Source organism: Poecilia reticulata, chromosome 11 (genome assembly GCF_904066995.2).
Source record: "Poecilia reticulata chromosome 11, P_reticulata-male-v2, whole genome shotgun sequence".
NCBI classification, from domain to species: domain Eukaryota; kingdom Metazoa; phylum Chordata; class Actinopteri; order Cyprinodontiformes; family Poeciliidae; genus Poecilia; species Poecilia reticulata.
This window is the reverse complement of record NC_088840.1, coordinates 5,107,434-5,119,863: the sequence shown is the minus strand read 5'-3', so window position 1 is coordinate 5,119,863 and position 12,430 is coordinate 5,107,434. Positions and strand designations below refer to the sequence as shown.

At 39.3% G+C, this 12,430-nt stretch overlaps 2 protein-coding genes across 3 annotated transcripts in view; one reads left to right on the top strand and one right to left on the bottom strand.

Moving 5' to 3' along the window:
* Positions 1 to 5,210, top strand: part of slc66a2 (solute carrier family 66 member 2) — a 33,295-nt gene extending 28,085 nt beyond the window's left edge. For both annotated transcript variants that reach the window (XM_008421383.3, XM_008421382.3), the window contains one exon: positions 388 to 5,210. In XM_008421383.3, coding sequence (XP_008419605.1) covers positions 388 to 598 — 211 coding nt within the window. In that variant the 3' untranslated portion in view covers positions 599 to 5,210. The remainder of the gene's footprint in view (positions 1 to 387) is intronic.
* Positions 5,211 to 7,534: 2,324 nt separating this feature from the next.
* Positions 7,535 to 12,430, bottom strand: part of kcng2 (potassium voltage-gated channel, subfamily G, member 2) — a 43,409-nt gene continuing 38,513 nt past the window's right edge. Inside the window, exon 3 of the mRNA XM_008421380.3 lies at positions 7,535 to 12,177. Coding sequence (XP_008419602.1) covers positions 11,350 to 12,177 — 828 coding nt within the window. The 3' untranslated portion in view covers positions 7,535 to 11,349. The remainder of the gene's footprint in view (positions 12,178 to 12,430) is intronic.

Here is a 12,430-nt window from a genome sequence, read left to right as displayed (position 1 = left end):
ACATACCTGGAGAGTTGCTTTGATTCTTTTATGCATGTTTGAGGAATCCTTTCATCTCCATGGCAACCATTCAGTAGTGGAAATGCTGATTATATGCTGCTTCTCAGTGTAACGCTGGTAAAAACGTTGCTAAACGTAGAGGAGCAATATTGTGATGACTTCCTGAAGGCGGAGTTTCAGAAAGAGCAGGAGATTCTTAAAGAGACGGAGGCCCAATTTCAAGGCATTAGATTAAAAAGTCAAACTTTTTTCAAGTAATATTTGATACATACAGCAACTGACGGTACAAAACACATAACACCGCCCATTTAAGATCTTTTAAATGAGGGATTTCTACTACAGTACTTGCCACATTTGATCACACCTTCTCTTTGTCTTCCCTTTAAGCATCAAGATGGTGCTGATGTGGACCAGCGGCGACACCTTCAAAACGGGCTACTTCCTGCTCACAGAGGCCCCCGTGCAGTTCTGGACGTGCGGCCTGCTGCAGGTGTTTGTGGACGTCGCCATCCTGTTCCAGGTCTACTACTACAGCCGCTACCCGCAGAAACCCGTGTCCCACACCGTCTCCCACACCACCAGTGCCAAAGCTCTCTGAGGTGCCGCCACGCGTCCCGAGGAGACTCCAAAAGACGAGCGGTGAGGAACGGGTGGGGAGGGGCGGGATGCCCAAACACGCGCACCGAAGGAGTTGCTGCTTCTGCACCTCGGCGGTCGCAGCAATACCTTGAGGAACGCTCAACGATCATGAAGACGTCTTTCTTTCCCGGCACTGAAAATACACGCATCATGCAATCGCACCCCACTCAACAAATCAGCATGTGCATGTGGAGGATTTTTAATTTTCTATACTTTTTTTTTTTTTTTGCAAAAGCAAAAAACGCAACATATGAAAACTATAGATATATTCTGAGCTCAGAGGAATGTGGATGAGTTTTTGATGCTGATGAATGTTGCACAGAACCTCTGCCTTAAGACTCAAACACGGCTCAACGCATTACCAGCAATCCAAGAGTTGTGTTCAAAACCCGTAGGAATCCACGTTACTGAATGTACAAACGGGCATGTCTGGTCTAGTTGGACAGAAGTTCAAAATCATTGGTTTGTTTTCTTTATTTTCTTGTATTTTTTTTCAACATAAAGCCAAATCAAGAAGGAATTCTGAGAATGTTTTCTCTGACTCTTGATGACGTTACACTGGGCTGAAAATGCATCGCATAGAAAATAAAGTAAAAACATTAGTGGCCTTGAGACAGAGATAAGAAACTGAAGCTCCCTATGGCAGCAATATATGTTTTCTATCAGCCATTGATTACATTTTTTATATTGTTATTATTATTGTTACTCTGATGCCACAGATTTCAGCCTCAGCTTTGCTTTTCCCAGAAAGTTTTTGATTCCACTCGACTGCTGGGTTGTGACATCAGAAGCTGGGCTGATTCATGGAAGCACATGGGTTTTATCATTTGGGTTACTGACATTGTGTTCATTGTTGATGCTAAAAAGTGTCTCGTATATGTAACATAAAAAATACAGTGCAGTTTTCCGACGCCCTCCTAATGGAGCCAGTCAGATTTTCTGTACATTCAGACTTGGTTCCTGATTCGTTGCTGTGGACAGATTACAAAAATGTTACCAAATTAATGTATTATTTAATAATCCACATATGACCTCGTCCATATTTTCTGAGTGAGACATGATGTTTCTCTGTTTCTTCTATTTCTTTCCCTCAAATTTAAGTCTTTCAAATCGTCAAACACATTTTAATACAAAACGTAAAGATTTCATTTATGAAAAGGAGGAAAAGTGACCAGACCAGGCTGGTTCTATGTGAAAATGACATGGACACCAGCCAGACCCAGGTCCGATTGGTCCTTATCCAGAACCTTCTTGACAACATGAAGTCGGCTAAAAGATCTCAAAAAGCTACTCATGATATTTGAAGTCAAATTGGAATAAATGTGATTATGTTCAACAGTTTTAAACAAACCTCTTTAGAAGTTTGTTTTTAGATTCTATACTAGACTACAGAGATGCAGAAAACACACAAAGACCACCTCTGAAAGCTTTTAGGGTGGTCTAGTCAAAGCCTTGATTTTAAGATGCCATTATATGAACCTTGTTAGTCATTTCATGCTCATAAACCCTCCTAAGTGACTGTAGTGACTGTACAGAGTGGGTCAAAAATGTTCTGCAGTAAAATACTTATTTCCAGTTACTGATTGTTTAGATTTTCACATGGGGTCAGTTTGGTTTGGATATTATTTTCTTGTTTGTGTTGCCTTTTGCATTCATTTAGATTTGGTTGTGTTTTGTTTGCGTGTTTGATAAACAAAGAAAAGCCAAAAACAGAAGAAATCTGCAAATAGACAAATTCTTAATGCCACAGACTTTTTTGCAAAATTTCAGTCGCACTGAATACTTTGATCCACTCCAGGACTTTCTCAGCCTTCAGTCACGTTTTTTTAGATCAACAAAACTTTAATGGACAAAACCACTTTTGTCTATTTAAGAACTCTTTGTTCTTTTCTTTCGTGGATTCATTTGTAATTTCACTTTTACAAACTTTGCGTTCTGTATGACTCTGTCCTAAAAGCCATGTAACAGACTGAAAGCGCTTTGTTTTGTTGGTGATTGAAAACGGTGTTATGCAAGTCTAAATGTGAGAAAACCAATCACCCATTTGATGCTGCCGTGTTGTGAACGAAGCGGGTCGGATCCAATGAAAGGTGTCAAATTCAAACTGTGCTACTGTGTCAGAATGGGGTTTGTTACTCCAGCCATTGTGTCACTGTCTTATTTGTTTTACTTTTTTCCACAATATTATTATTTTGTCAGCTAAGTATTTTGTCTTGACAGTTTAATGCTGACATCCCTACGAGTTCAAACTGTGTTTTCTGCCAGATTAATTAGAAAAGTTGGGCTGCTGTCAGTTGAGTCGCTCCATGTATTTTGCATTAAAAAATGAGGGATTCTTCATCGGCGCAGACAGAGAATTTGCATAAAGTCTCATGAGATTAGAGTTAAAAAAACAAAAAACATTTTGTTACCAAAGCTGTAGCTATGTTTTGTTTATGCTGCAGTGATATTACATTTTGAATTTGGGGCCTGTTAGAAAACTTTGACTCTCTACACTCATAGCTTGAAGAGACATTCCAATTGATATTCTACAACTTGGAACTTGGAAATTCAAAATCTATTGACTTGTTGGACGGGTTTGACATACTGAAGCTAATAGATCCAAGATTAAAAGTACCACTATCTCAGCAATATCACAAATCTAAAGCAACAATGTGTAGTATGATTTCACTGCTGTTAAAAAAGCAGTCTGCCAACAAGCTCAGAGTTTGCCAACTGTAGTTTTAAAATGCCATCGTCTTACCAAAGTATGTTTTTCTTTGTAACTTGAAATACTTCCCAGCGGGTACGTTTTTTTGTTTAGTTTGTAGATGAACAAAGTTCAGCGTAGAAAACCATTTTGTCAGTTGGCTGGCCAACAATGCTTAGCAACAGATCAGTACTACGTCACTACTGTATGTTCCACGTTTTTGTGGCATTTCATGGACAATAAAGAGCAGAAATTACAAGAATAAGAAAAATGTGGTTGATTTCAACATCATTTTTACTGGACCAAGTCTGTTTACACAGCATTCTTCTACTAAAGAGATCATGTCGCTGTTTCTCTAACTAGCTAGCAACACATTGGCTACTTTCTGACTTACAGTTCTCTCTTTGTGCTCTGAAGTTGGATTGTCTTTTTGATTGAGGTACAAGGCAGAAATACAACTAGTATTTCTGCTAGTCAAACTGAAAAAACCTTGACTAACAGCTTTAAGTTTGCTTAAACTGTTTTAATGCTCAAATAAAGAGACAAACATTATTCATCAGCGTATAGCTAGTAGTAGTTTTCAGTACAACAATCCCTTGTTTTCATACTAGCTAGAAGCTAATTAGTAAACTAGCTTTTCTAGTTAGAAAAACTAGTTTTCTAATAGAAGCTAGCTTCTAGCTTTTGTAGTAGCTAGGAGCTAGTAAGAAAACGGAATACTCCTAACCTGGGAGACATATCCAACACAGCATCAAGCTAAAAGTCTTAGCTAGAAAATTAGCATTAGCTCTGTAGCTCTGTTAGCATAACTATGCTTTAGTGAGCTTGATGGCTTTGTCCTTTTTTTATGTTGATACACATTACAACATAACAGATGTTGTAGAAGATGACTTTATTCATAGCATAAATTGTACAGGAATAAAAAAATTATTGAAAAGCGAAGTGGCTAAAATCATAATTATGAAAAAAACAAACTATTTTTGATTAAAAAGCTTTATAGTGACATATTAATGATTATAAGAGCACAATGATTACTGTAACACTGCTTAGCAATGATAATGTCATATTGGTAATGTAATGCTAGAGATTCAGCTTCCATGTTTTTAAAATTATTTATGATAAATGACTACCAAATGTTATAAAATGTAACTATTTTTGTATTATATCAGCCTTCAATATGTTCAGCAAAAACTACACGTTTTCCTCTGTCAGTGCAGCATATTGATCTAGGCAGGCTGTGTGCTCACTGTTGGCCAAATGAAAATAATTTCCTTTTTCAGGACCGACTGGTTTTAGAGCACTGGTTTTAAGTTTCTTCTCTGTTTGTATTTTGGAGGAGGAGCACAGACTGTCAGCCCTTCAGTGAGACCTGATTCTGTCCTCTTCTGCAGCAGAAACGTCTCTTTGTTTCCACACGGACTGGCAAAACGCTGCTCTGAATATTTTTAGGAGGTAGGAAAAGAAAAATGTCCTCCTTGAGTGACTCTGTGGCAGGAGCTGAAGTGTACATTTTATTTACAACTATTTTATTACATGCCCTTTGTACTATCTTCTAATGCCAATGTAAAGCGGTGAACAGCTGTTATTTAAAGTCTGTCGTTTGTCTGGATCAGATCAAGTTGAGCTCAGAGTGGGACGATTTTTGACTGTTTTCTGTTTTCTCTCTAAACCTAGAAACCATTGGCTTTTTTCTTCTTTTTTTTGTATGTACCAAAAATATCAGTACCAACTGTTTGTTTTTATTGATCCTCCTACTGTTGCTTCTTTCTTCTATGAAACTCTCGGTCCAGTTCGACGGCTCTCGGACTCTCTGGCCTGTTTACACAGTGTTATCAAATGTACTGTGGCATTACCACCCAATAAAGACACTGCTGAACCTTGACGTTATTTTTTCCCCTCATCATGACGGAGATGCTTTTTTTGTTTTGTTTGTTTTTTCCTACCAGACATGCAGAGTTACTCTGGGAACCATCAGCTGTCAAAGGTGGAAGGAGCCCAAAGCTGTGGTCCTTCTCTGGGCATCTGAACGGTGAGCAGCACAGAAATGAAAATGAACAGAGCAGAGACAATAACAGGAAAATAACACAGTGGAGTCCCCAGACATAAAAGGGGTTTGAAAGGACGTTTTCCAAATAGAGAAACAATTTTTGAATATAATGAATTCTTTTCAAAACTTTCAGGGCTCCATTTACCGAGATGCATTGGCTCTTTATGCGAGCTTCTCAGTCTGACTGCATTATTCTGTCAGTTATTCAATGTAAAAAAAAAAAAAAAGTGTCAGTCAAAAACTATGACTGACATAAAACTAAATTACAGGCTGAGGGGAAAATTCATTAAAAAAATCAAATTCATGAAATTGTTCTGAACAATCTGCTCTTCAGTGCCATGTTAGTGATGAAACCAGGTCAGCGTGCCTCTTCTGTCTCGTTACTAATTTGTAGAGCTGAAACGATTAATCCAGTTCATTTGATTAATTGCGATAATTCGATTAATTGTCAACTAATATAATCGATCAATCGTTTGTAGCGAAGTGTTTGTTTCTTTCATTTTTTTGCCCCGTTTCTTAAAAGGATGTTTTGTTTTTTGGAATCTGTTTTTTTTTTATCAGTTTTCTCTCAGGTCGTCTCCTGCTGGCAGCTTTTATTTACTGAAGTCATAAAATCATTATTCCTTACAGTGGAGGGCGAGTAGGAAAAGGAAATTACTTTAAATGTCCGTCTGTCAGAGCAGCAGGTATAAAGTGGAGCTGCACACGGTGGGCAGAAACCATCTCCTGACGTTTGGCTCTTTCTTTCTCAATCAGTTACAAAATGACCTGAACCTCTTTGTGAGGGGACAGATGGTTCTGATGTTATCTTTGACTTGGCTTGCTTCAAATATTTAAGGCTCAGCCTGGGTCAGCCATGTGGTTGAATTATTTAGAAGCTGCATGTGAGGGTTTGCCCCGATGTTCACATGCCACCAACATCATGTCAGGAGAAAACGAACATCGCCCAAGAAGGAACCCAATCCTGAGCGATCCTGGAAGAACACCAGATTTTCTTATTTGCTATTTTAATAAGCACAATTCATTATTCTCCTTCCACTTCAACCACTTTGTGTCGGTCTGTCACATAAAATCCTGATTACATTTATTTACTGTTGTATGAAGTAAGGGTGAACTGATCGCACTTTTCTGGAAAACTGCTGATTACCAATCTTTAAAAAAAACCTGACCTGCTGGCAGCACGTTTTGTCTGAGATGTTGCTAAATATTTAAAGAAAGTCGTTGAGATGGAGTGATTATTGTTAACTGCTAATGTCCAGACATGACCTGGTGGACTGGTCTGTCATCAAACCTCTTACTGGAGAGTAGAAGAAGACAGTGGTTGATGTTTAGACCTTTGCTGAGGCAGAAAAGATCGATGTATCGGTCGATCACCGATATCCCAAAGTGAAGACATAGACATAGAGTTTATTGTCATTCAATTGCACATATAAAAATGTACAAATTGAAAGAAATTTAGTTGCAAGGCTCCAATAATAATAAATAAGTGATAATAAAAGTGTTAAGGAAATCGGCCCCGATAAATCAGCTGGCCGATAAATCGGTGCACCCCTCATATGAAGACCTTCATGGGACAGGATGAGCAAGAAAATGTATTTAATAACCTGCATGCTCTGAAATCGTCTTCAAACAACTCGGCTCACGTAGCCACGTGTTTATGTAGCTTAATAAAATGAAAACTTTATATCTGCTACATCTGTGATGCTGGATGATCAAATTTAGTCCCAGCAACTTTTCACACGAAACGCTTGTGAAAAGCAGAGACGCTTTTTGCTGGTAGCAAATGGGAGGAAATCATTGCAGCCTGTTCTGTGCCCTGGTGAACTCCTCATCCTCCTCTTCTCATCCTCCTCATCCTCCTCTTCTCATCCTCCTCTTCCTCTGAACAGTTGAGACGTTTGACAGAAACACACACCACCCGACAGCACAGAGGTCTCACTCTGGCTGGAAAGTCATGCAATAATCCCGTCACCGTTATCTTTATGACTTATAAAAATCCAGGAGACAGAATTGATTCATTATTGATGACGTTCGCTTTAAAAGAAGCATGAAGCTTGTGCCGATTTCAGAAGCTCATAATGGAGAAGTAATCTCCTGACAGTTTGAGTGCATCCTTGTGTATAATACATTGTTAAATCAGAGCCCCATTCACACAGCAATGTGTTTATTATAGTCTTTATTACATTTTCCAATAGAAAAAAAAAATGCACACAACTGTTCCTCAGGCTGTGGATTTATGATGCAAACTGCAAATTCATTTCAGTTTAATGTTCGTTCCAACACCTCCTCATCCCAGCTTAAAACGGTTCATGTTGTACAGAACAGTTTCTGCAGGGTAATAATGTGTTCAAGCTATTTTCTTTTTGGTCCTGCGTTTAATCCAGAGATTCAGTCTGCAAGTGAAACATGGTTTTTTTTTTTCACAGCCTACAAAGTGGTGCTTTGGACAGTTTCACCATCAACAGTTTTTGGAGGTTTTGTTTCTTTTATGCATTCGATCAAAGTTGAAGACGTTTGTTTACACTGGAGATTTATGTGAAGAAATCATGATTCTGGGAATTACTGTGAATCTTTGAGACGGTTTTAGAGAGCAGAACATTTTGATTCACAGGCTGCAATATAAACTGTCAGCAGCTTGCAAAGCAAAACATTTACAAGTCAGTTTGTTTGACTGATATGAACCTATATAGATAAAACCTCACCTATAAACGGGTTAAAAACATAAATAAAGAAAAGTTACCATAATAGAAAAGCTATATTATTATTATTATTATTATTATTATTATTATTGTCGGGGGAGGAAAGAATCGATTGAGTTTTCTGGTTTCAACTAGGAGAGAGCTCCCCTGGTGGGCAGGACAGTTACTGCAAGATAAGAGGTCAAGTTTGTATTTTTTAAGTGGGGTTCTGTCAGGAGATCATCAGTAGTCAGTACATTACTCTTTTACCATAATCACTTTGATGGTTTTTCTATGTGAATGTCAAAGTTCGTCACTGATGTCACTGTTGGATTAAATTGTTATTTTCTTGTAATCTGTTGTCTCACAGCAAGTAAGTCTGAATTATGTCTGGTGTCCCAAGTTGAGTTTGCATCGTCCACCTGTTCAGGTGTGGGTTCAAGAATCAATTGTCAAGAAAAATCCAAACTATCCCTTAAAGGGAATCAATAAAAATATTTCTTATAAACAGGTCTGTAAGTAAGTCATTGCTGTTCAAATTCAAGTAAACATTTAAGATGATTTATACTTATTTTGGTGAACTTTAAAGTTTTCTATGTTGCCCATCTGATGCAGAACTGGACAAAGGATCAAAGAAAGTCGTAACTGATAATATCATGTTTACTTAGTCTAAAAACAAATCACCAGGAAGAATCTGTTGAGAACATTATAAAAATGTTTCCATTGTAACAGGTTGTCTAGTCCGCCGCTCTGTTCTTATTTACAAATAGCAAAATGAGTAAAAATTGTATAACACAAAAACCTATTGGTGAGCATTAACAAAATGCTGCAAAATTAGCAGTCTATATTATATGTTAGCATGTTGTTAAAGGGTATTGCATTCTTAAAATATTTATGCTGCTGCTTTTTTAAAAAGGGGTAATACCTCTGTTTCTAATTTTTAATTGCTATTCTGTAATTTCTAGTGCTCTGCCTGCCATCTGCTGCACCGCTAAACCATGCGATAAAATGGTGGCTGTGTGCCAGGAGGGACAATGTTACTCCACGTCAACAGGTGGCGCCAAACAAACAGCAGATATAACAAAAAAAAGGGTCAGATCAAAACATCAATCAACTTTGTTACATTTTCGCCCCAAAAAAGCCATGTTGAAAACATAACATTTATGAGCAGAACGGAGTCACTCAGCAGTAAAAACAGCAGCCATGCCAGTCGAATGTGAAGCCCTTTAAATTCTCTGGTTCATGTTTGAGATCTGATGATACTAAATTAAAAATTAGCAGGTGGGTTTATATGAATGTCTTTAGAGAATGTCCGTGCTCTTAGAGCAAACAGAATATCTAAACTTTTATTATATTATATTTGATCTTCCTTCAGCCATACTCAAATATGTTTAGAGGTCATACTTTACTCCCATTCCTGAAGACGCTAACAGCTCCTCTGATATTTAGCGAGGTGCTAACATGCTATGAAATATTTTGTTGTGAATTTTGTATTAGTAGAGGAAACTAGTTAGTTGTTAGGTCAGAGCTCAGTGACGTTTCTCCACGTGAAAACAATATCGTACCAAGAAAGTTTGACATGCCATAGAGAAGTGGCTACGTGGCTAATCAATGTTAGCATAAATACTTTCAGTGGCGTAACAGGATTTGGTGAAACATGAAATAGGCACAAGTTGATTTAGAGGAAATGTGCTGGATATATTATACATCATGGAGCTGGAGAGGTAAAAACAAACAAGTGGGGGAATAATTAGCTTAGCTTTGAGTTTTTTAAGGGCCACCACTCAACTGAAAGGCCAGCGTTATTTTAACTCTAAAACTGAACAATGTTTGATTAAAATTAGGCACACAGAAAAATAACTTCAGGCTGACTTCTACAGTCTGACAGTAAAAGTAAGAATGTTTTTTGCGATTTCAGCAAATCCGAACAGTTTTCAAAAAAAAAAAATGTTGACTACCTGTAATATGCAGATGTTTAAAGCAAACATAAAATGACTTTAGTTTACAAAGTAGATGATTTCTAAAAGCATCTAAAAGCTGTATTTTATTCATGAGCGTCAAAATGAAGAGGGCTGAATAAAAACGCGATAGGATTTCCACTTATTTATGAAGAATTTTCCTTCCGCTTATTAATAATGCTCTACGTTTTGTGTGTCAATCAAATAAAATCCCCCAAAATTGCATCACAGTTTGCATTTTGCAACAAGGTTAAAGGTTCAAGGGGTGTAAATATATTTGGAAACTAACTGTATTTTTAAAAATGATTATTTTAATAAACACCCTCAAGCACTTATAAACCGCACTGATTAATGCAATAAAATATAATTTGGTTTATCTATAGAGACTCAATTTTGAAAATGTCACGTTGCAGATTTGTCTGCTTGGTGGTTGGGATGTAATTAACTCAGTCAGAAGTTTATGAGAACGCTGCAGTGGATGTGACCTGATTCCTGTACCTAATAAACAACACCTGTCTTAGCTACGATGTGTTTAAGGGAACAGGAAAAGTGGCATCTTTAAAAATATCAGCATGAGGTTCAGTTCTATATAATAAATTTTTTTTTTTTTTAACACCACTTTTTAGATGTAAATTGTGTTTCTTTGTTTTACGTGCACATGATTTATTCCAACCTCGCCTCTAACAAGTGATTTAGTCAAAGACCAAAATGAAAATGAAGATGTGAAGTCGAAGCCAGATATTTACATACACTCTATGTATGACAGCAAATCAAACAAAAAAAAAAGTTTTTGTTTTCTCTATGCCAGAATTATGAGAGGATTGTTTTAGACAATCATTTTCTTTAAATATGTCTCTCCATACTTCATATTTTGTATAATTTTAAAAAACACTCCTCCAACTGACATAAAACTGCAAACGTTTGTCTAAAAACCTGGTTTCTGCTGTATGTATCTTCACATAATGCACGGCTGACAACTGAGCAACACCTTCATTTCAGAATAAAAACACCGTGTGCGTTTCAGTCCAGGCTCTGAAGAACAGAATGTGATGCTGTGATGTTAGATTTCCTCTTCACAAGCTTCCCGGCCATCAGTCTTATGTTGCTAAAGGTGTTTCATCTAGGATATTGTGCTGTTTCTGAAATGTTGAAGTAAGATTTGGACAAAGAAAAGAAAAAAATTCTGCTGCTCCTTTGTAAACCTGGCGACCCGCAGATATGCACAGGGACGCCTGCAGTCAAAGCAGGGAAATCTCCCCCTTCTCTTCAGCTTGTCGTCTTTGAATTCTCATGACGGATGTCACAGCTTCTCCAGAAAAGTCACTCGACCGTCGGCGTCTAAGTGTTCATGGACGCTCTAATCTCGGCCGCCCTCTGAGCAGCCATGGACTTCCTCCTCTGCGCCGCCGCCGCAGTGGCCTCCGCCATGCCGCGGTAGCTGTCTGTCTCCTGTGAGTCCTCGCTGTTCTGCGACTTGGTGCTGTCCTGCGAGTCAGCCTTCTGCCTCAGCGCCCGGTTCTGCTCCTCCTTCAGCTCCACGTAGGAGCGGGAGAAGGTGTGAAAGATGGAGGTGACGGGGAAGGCCATGAGCAGGATGCCGCTCAGGATGCTGCTGAGCGCCACCACCTGGCCCGGGATGCTCCTGGGAACCATGTCGCCATAGCCGACCGTAGTCATGGAGATGACGGCCCACCAGTAGCTGCCGGGGATGCTGGTGAACTCCTGCTTGGCGCCCATCTCGCTCTCGGCGAGGAACACCAGCGGCGAGAAGAGCGCCATGGCCACGCAGAGGAAGAGCAGCAGCAGGCCGAACTCACGCGTGCACCTCTTCACCGTCAGGCCCAGCGTCTGCAGGCCCAGTGAGTGGCGGGCCAGCCTCATCACGTAGAAGATCCGCAGGGCCCGCAAGACCCGGAGGACCAAGCCCACCTTCTCCAAGTAGTTGTTCCCCGAGCCCGCGGGTTTGCCCCCCACAGACAGAGAGTCCACGATCAGGGTGATGTAGTAGGGGAGGATGGCCACCACGTCGATGACGTTGAGCGGCGTGCGCAGGAACGTGCACTTGCTCTGAGTCTGAATGAAGCGCAGCAGGAACTCCAGGGAGAACCAGGCGACGCAGACCGTTTCCAGAACGAAGATGTTGTAGCATCTCTGGGAGCACTCACCCTGCAGACGGAGAGAGCAAAGGAAGGCCCATGTTAGGGTTCAACGTAAGGCCATACACCGCTTTGCTAAAGTAGGTGGTAAGCAGAAGAAAACAGGCTGGTTCAAGAACAGGTTAATGGTAAATGGGCTGTACTTGAATGGGCACTTTATCAAATCCAGAGGACTCCAAAGCACTTCACTCATTCACGCACACATTCACATGCAGATGGTTGTTAGCTACCATAAATAACATTTCCTAAAGCAAACATTAATC